The sequence below is a fragment of the Manihot esculenta genome, chromosome 1 (genome assembly GCF_001659605.2).
Source record: "Manihot esculenta cultivar AM560-2 chromosome 1, M.esculenta_v8, whole genome shotgun sequence".
In the NCBI taxonomy this organism is placed as follows: Eukaryota; Viridiplantae; Streptophyta; class Magnoliopsida; order Malpighiales; family Euphorbiaceae; genus Manihot; species Manihot esculenta.
The window spans coordinates 2,250,642-2,263,853 of record NC_035161.2 but is presented as its reverse complement, the minus strand read 5'-3'; the positions used below and the strand labels follow the sequence as shown (position 1 = coordinate 2,263,853).

Sequence of the window (13,212 nt, the reverse complement as noted above, 5' to 3'; positions counted from 1 at the left end):
TCATGTCCAAAGGATGAGAAAGAGAATTAAATAGCCACCTGATGAGAATCATGACATGATAATCACAAACAAACTATCTGTATGAAAGTGACATATGAGTACGAGATAAACACGCTCAAAAAGATAAAAGAAAATAAAAATAAAAAAGAAAAATAAAGGAAAAACAAAAATTAAACTTATCTAAACACACCTAATTCCAAATTATTTTTTGATCACAAAACATCAGTAAGATTGTAATTATAAATAAGTAAAATATTACACTTTTACATTTAATAGATTAAAATGAAATATAAAATAATTAATAGTAAATTACAAAATAAATATATAAATGAAAATTGTTAATATACACCTGCTTTACACCCAGAAAATCCTCCTAAGAAGAGACAGACGCGGATGAGTTCAGTTGTTTATCTATTTTTCAACATATTGGTCCTTCATCTCAACTACAAAAATGACAAAACATGGGGTTGCTTGTTTTCTAGGGGCCTTTAGTCCACAGATTAAGTGAAGACGACAAGGGATTCATTCTAACAAAAAAAAAAAAAAAAAATCTAATGGCATCTTCGACTCATCAAATTCTTTTCTTAAATTTCAATGCTAATACTAACTTAAATCAAAATATGCTTTTATTAAACTTTTATTGAGGTATAAAATATGCTTTTTGTCTGATTTACAATTTTCAACAACACAAAATCCGCAACGACAAATGAGATTTAATCAATTAATTAATTAACAGCTTAATGAGATTATATGCCACATTATCACAATAGTTCATCAATGCAGTCCCACCGAAGAGCTAATTTTCCCTAAAAAAAAATAAAGGAAATAAAAAAAAAAACAAGATAAATCAAAATTGATATTTTCAATCAGGTCAGTCTGAAGAAGCGCAAAAATCTGAAGCACCTTAACTATTGAAAGACAAAAACAGTAGCGTAGCCGTTGTTGCCTCTAGAACCTAACCTACAAAACACCCCTAAAAGAGAGAGAGAACTACCTGAGACCCTTCATATGAAGGAACCACCAAAGATTTTGTACAAATTTCCAACTACCTCAAAACTCCAATTATAATTTGCACAGTGAGAATAGGAGAATCATTTATAGGTCACTAGAACAGAATTAATGACATGCATGAGAACGCGGATGGTTGCGAGCTCAGGACCAGTGATTGTAGGCGAGCTCCGTTGATGGTGTAGAATATGAGTTACTTGCTCAAAGATGGGCCGAACGTGTACTGCAATCATTTCGTCTTCTGGGTTTATGGCGGCCGCCACATCCGTCATCCATGTAAGCTTTCGAGCTGTATCCTTGCCAGCATCACAGGCCAATTGCTGTAGAAGAGAGAGCAATACTCCTTGGCTTAAGGGGAGAGGAACCATTGCTAATATCCCACGCAAATCAACCTAGCAAGAGGCAGACGGAAAGTTGCACAACTAAGTTTCCAATTGCAGATTAACCACAAACACGACAATTTAGAAAAAGAGGAACAGAATCGCATTGAATGTCCAGGACATACTAACAAAATTCTTGACAAAAAAAAGTTCCGATAGAAAATGAAGTGTTAAAACATCTTCCAAGTTCTCATAAATGAAAGACAGATTGTTCTTGTTAAAACTAACTTCACCAAAAACATCAACTTCCAGCTGCACATTAGTTTCATCTCATCACATTCAAACAAATCAGGAATAGATAGAATGATAGAAACCTGAGAACATAACCAAGATACAATTGACACTTCACTCCTTTGCAGGGCAATGGTGAAAGCCTCGTCATATTTGTGTTCAGATATCAATCTTGATAGGTCTTTTGTTGGATCCACATGCGTCTCAACCTTAAATCATGTACAGAGAATGATTAAAATCACAAACTTTCAGGATAGCTAATCACAATCTACGCTCGTAATTAGGTTCATAAACAGCAAACCTTTTCACGGAGGCCAGCTAAAGGTCCATTACTCAGTTGTGTAACCATGGGATTTACAGAACCTGAGTTTGCACCAGCAGCAACAAGAGCAACCAGCTTCCTTTGACTTTCAGCCAACTCCCCACTCAATGTTTGAGTCAATGATGAAGCAGAGTTGATGGCTTCCTGCATTTAACAAATCGGAAGCACAGATAATAGACATGCTCAAGAAGAAAGCAGGTACCAAAAAAATGGCAGAGAAAGAACAAAAGACTCATCCAACTGTTTTTATTTGCATTACTAAGAAAGTCCTATAGCAGCCAAGACCAACAAACTATTGCGATACTTGCATTGAAGACAGGGAAAACCCATCATCTAAAGATCCCACATGTATAAGAAGTTAAATAACGAAAATCCATAATAGCATAATGACTATGAAATCTTGTCTAAAGGAAAGCTGATGGGAACTATTGAACCTTTATGTGATGCAAGTCGTATTTTCAGCAAGACAAATTAATATATAATATAAATGACATATCCTGCTCAAAGCCTTAATTTTGAGAACAATGAGTTGGTCCCCTACTCTCCCCTGCCCCCCACCGTTCTCTATTCCTTTTAATAATTTTTGTAATGTGGCAAAGAGTACATACTCTTAAAGCAAGGGCCAATGAAGAATGTGCAGATTCAAAATGCTGTTTAGCTGCAGTTGTATGTTCAACCATCCCTTTACGGAAGGTCGAATCTACTTGCTCAAACATAGCTTTACATGACATCTCAAAGGCAGGGACTACTGAAGCTTCCAGACCAGCCTTCAAGGCATCCTGCATACAAGAATAAAGGTTGTATCAGTGTATGAGACATTAGCACCAAACGGTGCGAAGCTAACTTGGGTCCACATCTCATTCAAGCAATTCCATTACCAAGCCAGAGTCCAACCAAAGTAGGAACTTGGAAGACAAGTACATGGTCCTACCCTTTTCAAGTTGCTTGCACAAGTGGCTGCTCTTTGAGCTTGACCCAGCAGCCCTTGGGTTGCAAGACTACTAAGTTCACCACTGCACCGGACAATGGCCTCATAATGCTTACGGCCATTCGGTTCAGTGGTAGCAGTTGGCTCTTTGCAGCCAAATGGTCAGCAGCCAACATTTGGTGGTCAGCAACTATAATTTTTTGCAAAGTATTTGGTAATTTAGAGGTTCAGATAATAATCAGATTAAACTTACCATTAAGGACATCCTTTTTCTCATTTCGTGATAAATTTTATCTATCATAACCCAATGAATTTCTCTTCTAGTTCTTTTAATTATATAAACATCTACAAAATTATTACATGGTATTTTTATATTTTGAATAATTATTTGTATAGTTTTAGTGCATTGGTATGTGTTTTGCCACATATAGGAGAACTAGGCTTAAGAAGAAGGCTAGAATTGAATAAGTATTAGTTGATAGAAGAAGGATGGAAAACTGTTTTGTGTAGCTAAGAATTAGTTAGAGAAGTCAGAAGGCAGGTACAGTTTATTCCCATCATAAACTGTGTATAAATAACAGCCTATGAGCTGGAAGGATAAACCCAAGAAATATCAAGATTGTAATAATTTCCCTTGCTAATTACCTCTATTTTCTCCCCATCTTCTATTGTTTCTCTCTATTTTTCTAACCTGACCTGTCAGGGATCATAACCCCAACGGTGTTCAACTACTTAAATGTAGTATATTCAAAAAATAATGATAATTATTAAAATTACTAACAAAGCACTTACATTTAATTTGATATCCGATGCATATTATTATAAAAGCCAGCTTTTTGGTCCAAAAGATAGAACTTTAAGCTTGTACAGCATATTTTTAGTAATAGAAATCAAAAGCCAGCTTTTGTAATTTCAACCAGCCTTTTGTTTTTGGCGTACCATACCCTATGGTCAGACAGTTGAAGTTTCACTGCTGACTGGCTTCAAAAGCTAAACCAAAAAGGCAATCGTTCAACCAATTACAACTCAAGCATTACATCAAGTTGCACAAATGCAAACCTGGAGAGCTTGTTTGCCAGAAATTTGGAACTGTGCTTGAATTTGCCTAGCAACAGTTGCTTCAAGTTTTGAATTAACTGATTTCTCCAGTTGATTCACTGCCTTATCACCGATTCCTCTCTGCAATATAATTCATCAATCATATCAGACAACAATCGATATCATGTAATAAGTATCACAATTTCAGATTCCTAACCTGGAACGACTCTGCAATTGCTGAAGATATTGTTTTCTCAATAACCGGAGAAACTGTACGAGCTACAGCAGGCCCAACTGAAGCCAATTCTTTCTTCACTGCTTTCTCTAACACGGCTGTCAAGTCCTTGTTGACAAAGTTAGAGATCATACTTGTTATTTGTTGTGTGCGATCTCGCAATAGCTTTTCATTTTTTGCATTCTCTTCTTGAATATGAGCCCACAGTGCATCACTATTTGTCTTGACAGCTTTCTCTATGCTCCGCCCTAAAGCTGCTTCCAGTCTTCTACATTCTTTTGAAACAGGGACAGCAACCATATTTGACATCTGCTTCTGCATTTCCTTTTGTGTGGTCACTAGCTGTAAAAAAGAAAAATAGCATGACGAAGGTTGATAGTGCACGCAAAAATTTTGATAGCGTACTCGAAGATGCAATTCCAAACACAGTGGGAAAGTCCTTTATGCTAACAGCAAGAAAATGATCTACATATGAGCAGAGCAACAAAATTTCACCATGACCTGGTCGTAGATGAGGAGTGGTAATTTTCGTGGGAAGTTGTAGCTGTATATAATAGTATAACTTTAAGAATGTGAGACATCCGATACTCCAATCATGAAGAATGAATTACACACTTGTCAAATTTCACAGGAACAGACCAAATTTATAGGTACTCCAACCTTCAATCAACATCCTTACCAGGCCAAAAAGAAAGAATAAGAGGTTCCGAGGGAAAGGAGGAGAAGGGAAAAGGGTTCACAGACAAATCATCATCCTCAACACTAATGATAAAATAGGTGCCACAAATCTTGAAATCAAAACCAATATCCATAGTTCTACTGTACATATTTAGACATCATGCAAGGGTACAACTATGTCTGGGTCAGGATGGACCTGATACTAGATAGTATTTAATATACTTAAACCATTTTAATTCAAACTGTGGGAATAAAATTTCAGTGGAAGTATATTAAATACTAATCTACACCTATAACATCATCTTTGACTATAAGGAATCTATTGTAATTTGACCATCATAAAACAACTTTACACCCATTTCCATTCCTCCCATTTTCTTCCAATCCAAATAAAAGAAGAGAATAATTTTCACCTATTCAACTTTCGTTCCTCCCAAGGCCTATCTAAATTTGCTTCCAAACATAGGGTACAAGGCTATCCAACTAAGATACATTTGAAAATCTTCATAAAATCAATGTTAATATGTGAGGGAAAAAATATCATACAAATATTATAGATCTCTTATGTGTCTTACCTGATTAAGCATCTCCTGCATGGCAAAAATTTGAGGAAAGGCAGCATCCAAAGATGGGAGACTTGAAGTGCCAGCTGGTTCATTTGAAGAATCTGTTGAATTAGAAGCACTTGGAGACAGAGAAGATGGACCTGATGCCTGAGAATTTTTTCCCTTCTGCTTCTTTCCCTTCATATTTGGAGATGTTGATTGTTGAACTATTGCAGGCATACTTGACTCAGATGATTTCCCTGATGTATCTTTTGTGGAGTCATCGACTTCTTCCTCACTTGTATGAGCAGGTTGGGCAAGAAACTTGGCCACATCTACACCATCAACTTGTTGAGATTCCTCCATTGTATGAGTTTCTGCTGATATGGAACAACAGTCCTTGGCCATCTCAATACCAAGATCTGAAGCCTGAGAGCAAAAATACTTTTCCTTTTTTTCTGAAATAAGGTGTTTTGTTTCTCCTCGGAGACCAAATTCATCATTATGAGTAGATTTTGTGTCACCAACTACTTTAACCTCAACCTCTGCATTATTGACATCATTATTGACAACATCTTGAATATTTGCTTCAAACTCAGCCTTGACCTCATTATTATTACTATTATTACTAGGGGATGAAGCACCCATTAAAATCTCAGAAGGAGTTATCAGATGTGTTGGGTGTTTAAAAATAATAGAAGGATTAAGGATGCTAGAGCTTTCATCTCGTGTGCCTTTAATCTCATCAGTCCTCACATCACCATCTAAGGAATGAACATCTGATAAGTTTGCATGAATAGTGTCCATTTGCTGGTCAACTAAATAATCAATTACTGCCTGATTTGAACTTTGGTCACCAGGTGGCAGGCCTGGCTCAAGCCCTGCTGCAACTGTAACCTCAGTGAAACCCTTATGTGTCAGGGAAAGAGGAGATGATGTGACACAAGCAATCTCAGCATCACTAATAGAAGGGGTGAAAACAAGAGGCTTAGAGTCAATATCAGAAGAGGAAATATCACGCAAAATGGCTGCACCCACTGAAGCAGAACTTGTAGGGATATCGGAAAATTTATTTCCACTTGAGTCCAGAGGAGGAACTCCTTCAGTATTAGCTAGATCGTGTGAAATATTGGGTTCTGACTTCTCGGAACCCACATCTGCTAACAGTGGCGGTAAGCACTGGCATAAGTCCAAAGTGTACTGCTGAATAGCCTGTGTCTGGACACAATAAATCTGAGCAACATATTGGCCATGTAAAACATCACTAGTCCCTGTCAAACTCAAGATAGGCATGGTAACAGTAAACTCTGATATGTAATCCATGTGGGTTGCTGCTGGATTAGATCCATAATCCAAGTGCAAAACATATATGGCATTCCTCTTTGCATTTGCAAGTAAGAGGAGACCCACTTGGGATAGAGCTACAACTTGATTGAAGAACGCCTCGTCAACTTGAGGTTCAGCTGAACTCTTCAGCTCTAAGGTCTGGGTGCAAGTCAATGAATCTGCGTCACTAGGTAGGAGCCATCCTTCTTCTTTGTCTGAGACCCAAATTTTCAATTCCCGATTCTGGGGCCCCTGTTCACAAATTTTGGATGATTGAATAACAAACTGAACATTAAATGCTTATACCCTAAATTTACATCATCGACAAATGTTATCCCAATAAATTATATGGGTGCTTAGTAATCTTATTAACTCCATAAAGGCAACTTAGTTGCTCAACACATGGCCAGCACAAGCATGACTAAACTTTGGCCAACAAAAACAAAGATCTTAGCAACACGTACCGCTGTGATAAGGGTGATATGATCTGGCCGGTTGGTAGCAGTCAAGAAGGTAGATGAGTACACAGGCAGCCCATCATGTGGTCGCAATACCACAAGAGGCACCGCCTTGAGATCTTCCCAGATCTTAATCTGCTTACAAAATGAAATTTAAAAACACAACATTAAAGAGAGGCTTAATTTCTGTAACTCGATCAAAGTCAATAGGAAAAAGCATGAAGAAATAAAAAGCACTCTACTCCCATTGAGCATCTGAATGGGAGATATAGGTTATTGTAAATCCACATAAACAATGGATTTTCCCTCAGTCAAAGTGTAAATATTTCAACTAGAACTTCAACTATCCACTTGTCTGGGGTATAGCTTCACATTATTTTTACATGTTTCATTCCTAACCTGATTCAATAAGCCAACCACAAAGAAAATATAATTTAAGTTTCAGAACTTCTACTATATAAAGGATGGATAAAATTTCACATGCAATAATAACTAGTTCAGAAGAAATTATTTGAAAAGAAAAAACAAAAGATCCATGAAGAAAACAAGAGTATCAGACACAGACAAAAGACAAGGACAAATACAAACCGTGCCATCCATAGAAGCAGAAACCAAACGGGTAGTCATCCACTGGCACATTGATAAATCAGTCACTTCTCCTTCATGTTTGCCCACCAACTGGATACCATCAATCAGTTTATCAACAGGAATCTGAAGAGGAACGTCTGATGAATATACTCCATTCTTTCCAACTCTGTTAGTATCAATTCTAAGAACATGTTTACCAACTCCAGCAACCAAAATTTCCTATTAGAAGCATGAATAAAAAGGTCATAACCACAGTAACAAGTAGCAATTTGAAAATTGTAAGGAATACTTGAAAAATAAAAAACCAAAAAATGTTAAAGCTTCCGTTCATGGTTTTAACATTATGTAACAGATTTTGGGGGCCGTTACCCGTTACCCCGTTATACAACAGGCCCCTTGAGCTGCAAGTGTGAGGGCCATTACTGACCGCAAAGTAACAGTAACGGTCGTTATTAATAATTGAAATTCTTTTATATCCTTCCTGCCCCTCTTCTCATTTTTGTCAATTTCCACTCTTTCCAGCTGCTTCAAAGGCAATATTTTTCAAGTTTTCTGTTTCCTTTCTTTTTCAAGTTCCAAATTTTCCAACATATTTCTCATACAAGCTTAGATGAATCATAAACTACTGCATTTTCAAGCTTATTTCTTCTAAAATATTAATTAAATTTTCTTTATCTTAGTTTTTAGTTGCTATATTTTCCCTTTTTTCTAAATTATTTTTGTGAATTAAGGTGTTAGTTTTGAGTTAAAATTGTACTTTAAGCTATTAATTTACTCGAGCTATAAAGATTGCGTTGATTTTTCTTATTTTAAACTATATGATGCTTAATTTAAGTTAAATAGTCTATATTTAATGTATTTATGTTTATTATGCATTTGTATACATTGTTCTAAATTAAATCTAATCAATATCATTTCATTTTATGAACTTTGCAAAATTAATTTGAAAATTTTGCGTAACGCTAGACCGTTACCGTTATATTACAACCGTTACAGGCCTATTGCCATTACCTCGCGATTTAAAACCATGCTTCCACTGAAGATGAGTAATAAAGTGTCCATTGAGGATAAGTAATAAAGTGTCGTACTTGTTTATAGCAGTGCCAACAAACTCGTGGATTTTTAATTTCCCCCTCTCCTACTATTTGAACAGCAATAACAGTCTTTCCAGTAATTTGAGGCTTCTCTTCCTCATCTGGACCTTCAGAAATTTTCCAGACATTAATCCGTCCATCTAGGCCAGCACTGCACAAAAACATGTTACAAAACCTGAAGCAAACCAGAATAGGAATATACAGAATACATAGGGAAAGCTACCTAGCCAAGAGATGAACATCCTCAGCGAAGAAAGCCATATCGGTGACCCTCTGAAAGACAAATAAACCACCCAGATAAGAAAAGAAGCAAAAACATAGGGGCCTAAACAATTTTGTTTTATCAACCCTTTTAAATCAATTTTCTGCAGAAAGGTATAACACTATAAAATTTTAAAAAAGGCATAAAATGGACCATATTATAGATATCGCAGAGGAACAATTGATGATCAGGCATGCGACATTTGAAATACTCATAACATCAGCCAAAGAACAATACCTTCTGACAAAAGAAATTGTAACCAGATGTCAACAGCATTATTCTGATGCATACAACTGTTTTTTTTCTTTCTTTTAGTTGATTACATATTCAACAGTGGCAAGGCATCATTAATGATAATCATTTTCCATTTTAAATACGTGATAGCCTTACTAATTTTGAGGAATTTTCTCTAGTTGACTATAAGAACAAATAAAATCAGCAAAAAAATACCTCTTTACTTCTTGCAATACCAGTCAAGCAGTGTTGTTAAAGGTGCCAGACAGTGCAAGGCCCCTCCAAAGAGGCGAGTGCCTTTGACCCCTAACACACTAGGCAAGAGGCCCCAGAGCCAGCACCTCAATGAAATAATGGTCTTTTTTAAATGCTTATGTACAGCAAAAGAAAAACCCTAGACTCCCTCAAACAGTTTCAAACAGCAGCTAACAGGTAACAGCCCCAAAGAGCATCATGTTGCTCTCCTAACAGCAGCTAGCAGGTATGTCTCTCTTTTCTCCCTCTTTCTCTCCTCTTCTTCTGCTTCCTTTCTCTTTCTCTTCGTCTCTTTCTCCCAGCTGGACCTGGAAGAGCAGCGGGTTCCTTTTCTTTGTTCTTTTTAATTTTTCTCTCTTCTTCTCTTTGCTCCTCTTCTCTCCTCTTATTTTCTTCTTCCAGTCTCTCACTCCCTTCCCAAAAATGTACTATAGCAGCACATTTTTATTTAATTACTATGCATGAATGTATAATTTTGTCTGTGTGCGTGCATAAATTTAGGCTTTGGAATCTCAATTCAAAAAGGCTACCATCGCCTTGCTTTGCCCACTGTTATTAAAAGGCACCAAAAGGCGCCAGGTGAAGCGAGCCGAGGTAGCCTCACCTCGCCTTGATGAGGCGAGCACCTTTCCTTGGCTTGCTCGAGGCACGATGCGCAAGGCGAAACTTCACCTCTTGAAAATAAAATGCATGTTTTTTTTCTTTCCTTTTAAAGACCAAATCCTAATCCATGTTTCCTTTTGAAGCAGCTAATTGGATAACTACCTTTTAGGAACTAATTAGAGGACATATCCCCACAACTATGCTACTATTAGGATTATATCCTATAATTAGGTTAATTAATTAGAGATATATATCCTTATAACTATGCTAACTAATTAGGAATATATATATATATACACATATATAGTAACTAATTAGGAAAGAAATAATATAAATATCTACATAGTTAGACTTCCAATATTCAAGTATATTCCAATATTGAAAAAGATTATATATTTATATGTAAGTATGCCTATAATTCAGCTAATATCCTTATAATTACACTAAATTAAGAAGGAATTAATACAATATCTATAAATACATTATATATAAATATGGCGCCTCACTTCAAAAAGGCGTCTCCTCAACTCTCACCTTATATGGGACCTTATCACCTTAGTGTGGCCTCTCGCATTGATAACTTTGCCTCGTCTTGCCTCTCCCCTAAGGCCAAAGGGCACCCATCACCTTAGTGTTGCTTCTCACCTTAATAAGGCTACAGCCAGGTATTTATGGCAGAGTGATCCCCATCCCTATTGATCCTTAGGGCAAAACTAGGCTACTTGTCCATGCAACATCTATAGCAGTAGTACCAAGGAAAATTTATATATATAGCATAAGAATGTAAAGTATTGGATTGGGACAACATGCAAAGGCATACAACTAGGAAAAAAATCAACCAGATGTGGGATGTAAGCTCATTTGGATTGGGCAAAGACGACTACATTCTTCATCATTTTACAATATTTATATGAGTTAATTATTTAGAAAGAAATTTATATCTCCAATGTTTGGAATAAAAATTAATTGAGTTGGGTTGTTATCTAATACCTCGATATCAAATAATATGGCCCTAAATAGAGAACTCATAATTGTATCCATATTTGCCAAAGTATACAATAATAGCTTATTATAACATAGAATACCAACTCATTTACCGAAGCATTGCTAATTTCCACAAGCAACCACCCACATAGGACTTAAACTTAGTGTCATGATACTGCTATTTTCTCCTAAACAAAATAAAAGAGTTTATCATCTACAAAGGCAGTGAACCACACAACCAATCAATAAAATTCAGCTGTTTAAGGTGTTTAGAATCAATAGGCACATAAAGATCAAGCCAACCTCAATTTTGCAAAACCAATAAATGTGCAACTCTGGGGTCTCCTTTTTTCTATGACAGACTGAAATGTCAAAAAATACTTCACGCAAAAGAAACAGCAAAAGAAATGCAGCTTCAGTTTTTGCAACCGCTAAAACAACTCCAAAAGAGTGGCAGAAAGCACAAAAAAGTGAGATTAGATTGAACTAGACCTGAGATTGGGTGCGAAACAAGGACCTCAAAGCAGTATTGATGTTGAGAATCCTAATATTGCCCTGCTTCAACCCGTAACAAATGTAAGACTTATTGACGGCAATTTGCCTTCCCAAGCACAGCTGAGGATCCGAAGTGTATTTAGTGATAGGGGTAACCTCAAGCTGAGGCTGAACCTCCCCTTGCAATCTCACATCCACATCATACACCACATGGTCACCCAAAATCCGCCTTCCCTTGGGCATCTTGCTGCTCGGCATCCTAATGGGTCCCACAGGCGGAATATTGTTGCTGAATTCCGGGGTATGCTGATGCTGAAGCAATTGAGGCGGCTGCGGTGACGGTTCTTGATTAAGCGGCGGAGAAGGGGGTGGGCGGAGGAGGGCCATTATTTCAGCCCCACTACGCTCATTATTCTTGCGAGGAGAAGGGTTTCGGTGCTGCTGCTGGTGCTGTTGGGGCTGAGGTTGAAGAGACGGTGTAGGATATGACATAGAACGCTGTGGCATGTTAGAGATAGCAGGAGGAGAAGGGTGGTGGTGGTGGTGGTTGTCATTGGGCAACGGAAACGAGGGGGCGTGGTGGAATTGCTGAGGGAATTGGAAGCGGAAGTTGGAGTGGGTACCGGTAAGAGGAGGATACGAAGAAGAAGGGATTGAGGTCGGAGGAATCATGAGATTGGGAGAAGGGTTTTGGATTGTTGCCGTGGTTGTGGGCATGAAGAATTTGTGCATATCAAACTGTGGGGTTTGTTGATTTGGGGATGCCATGACAATGGGAATGTTAATGGTTTCCTCGAGAATTCAGATCCAATTTCCAAATGAGTTTCGATTGCTTGTAACTGTGATTATATAACTTCAATCAAATCAATCAATACAGGAAATTTCTCGGCTGGGGGTTTCTTTTCAGATAGAGAGAGAGAGACAGAGAGAGGTCACGGGCTGTGCAAAGATGAGAAAAACCCCACGGGAGAAGACTAGAAGTGAAGACCCACGGTCACCGGAAAGACTACTGGAGGAAAAAGGAGGGTTTTTTTTTTTTTGGGATCGGAAAATTATCTGTATAATTAATGAATTTCTTCCTTATTTTTAAAATTTAACATTCTGGTCCTAAATTTTAATTTTATTAAAAGTAGAGGTCCTCTATTAATAATTTTAACTTGATTAAAAGAAAAAATTAAAATATAATTTTAAAAATACACTTATCAATGAAAAAATTGTATTTACTTTTCAAATTCCTAAATCATGTTCATTATTTATGTTTGGTTGAAGGAGCTGAGAGCGACGGAGGAGCTGAGAGCGACGGCAAGCAATAAACAGTGGCCGATGATAAGCAGCAAACAATAGCCAACGGCAAGCAACTAGCAGTAGTCGACAACCAGCAAGGTGAGATGGCCGGCAACAGAGCGCAATCGGCGAAGATCCCCGAGATCTCCCGGAGCAAACAAAAACAGCAGCATGCATGCAGTGACAACGTACAAAAACAACTCATGAAAGCACAGTAATGGGCCCAAAATCACTAAGGAAAAACTAGATCCTGACCTCCCAAAG

General features: G+C 37.3%; 1 protein-coding gene across 1 annotated transcript; it reads right to left on the bottom strand.

The window, feature by feature from the left end:
- Window positions 1-843: 843 nt before the first annotated feature.
- On the bottom strand, window positions 844-12,719 carry LOC110624192 (enhancer of mRNA-decapping protein 4). Its single transcript, XM_021769311.2, has 12 exons — window positions 11,662-12,719; window positions 9,055-9,104; window positions 8,826-8,982; window positions 7,738-7,956; window positions 7,156-7,284; window positions 5,396-6,943; window positions 4,125-4,484; window positions 3,929-4,048; window positions 2,550-2,720; window positions 1,921-2,085; window positions 1,703-1,828; window positions 844-1,400 (listed from the first exon to the last, which is right to left on the bottom strand). The coding sequence occupies exons 1-12, from the start codon at window positions 12,430-12,432 to the stop codon at window positions 1,092-1,094; spliced, it is 4,125 nt and encodes a 1,374-aa protein (XP_021625003.2). The 5' UTR covers window positions 12,433-12,719; the 3' UTR covers window positions 844-1,091.
- Between the last annotated feature and the right edge of the window lie 493 nt (window positions 12,720-13,212).

Bases quoted from the DNA above. Each gene is read 5' to 3' on its own strand.
- LOC110624192 (XM_021769311.2), bottom strand. From the start codon at position 12,432: ATGGCATCCCCAAATCAACAAACCCCACAGTTTGATATGCACAAATTC. The intron at 8,983-9,054 runs GTAGCTTTCCCT...GTTTTTGTGCAG, and splicing joins GATGTTCATCTCTTGGCTAG to TGCTGGCCTAGATGGACGGA. The intron at 1,829-1,920 runs GTTTGCTGTTTA...ACATGATTTAAG, and splicing joins TAGCTGGCCTCCGTGAAAAG to GTTGAGACGCATGTGGATCC.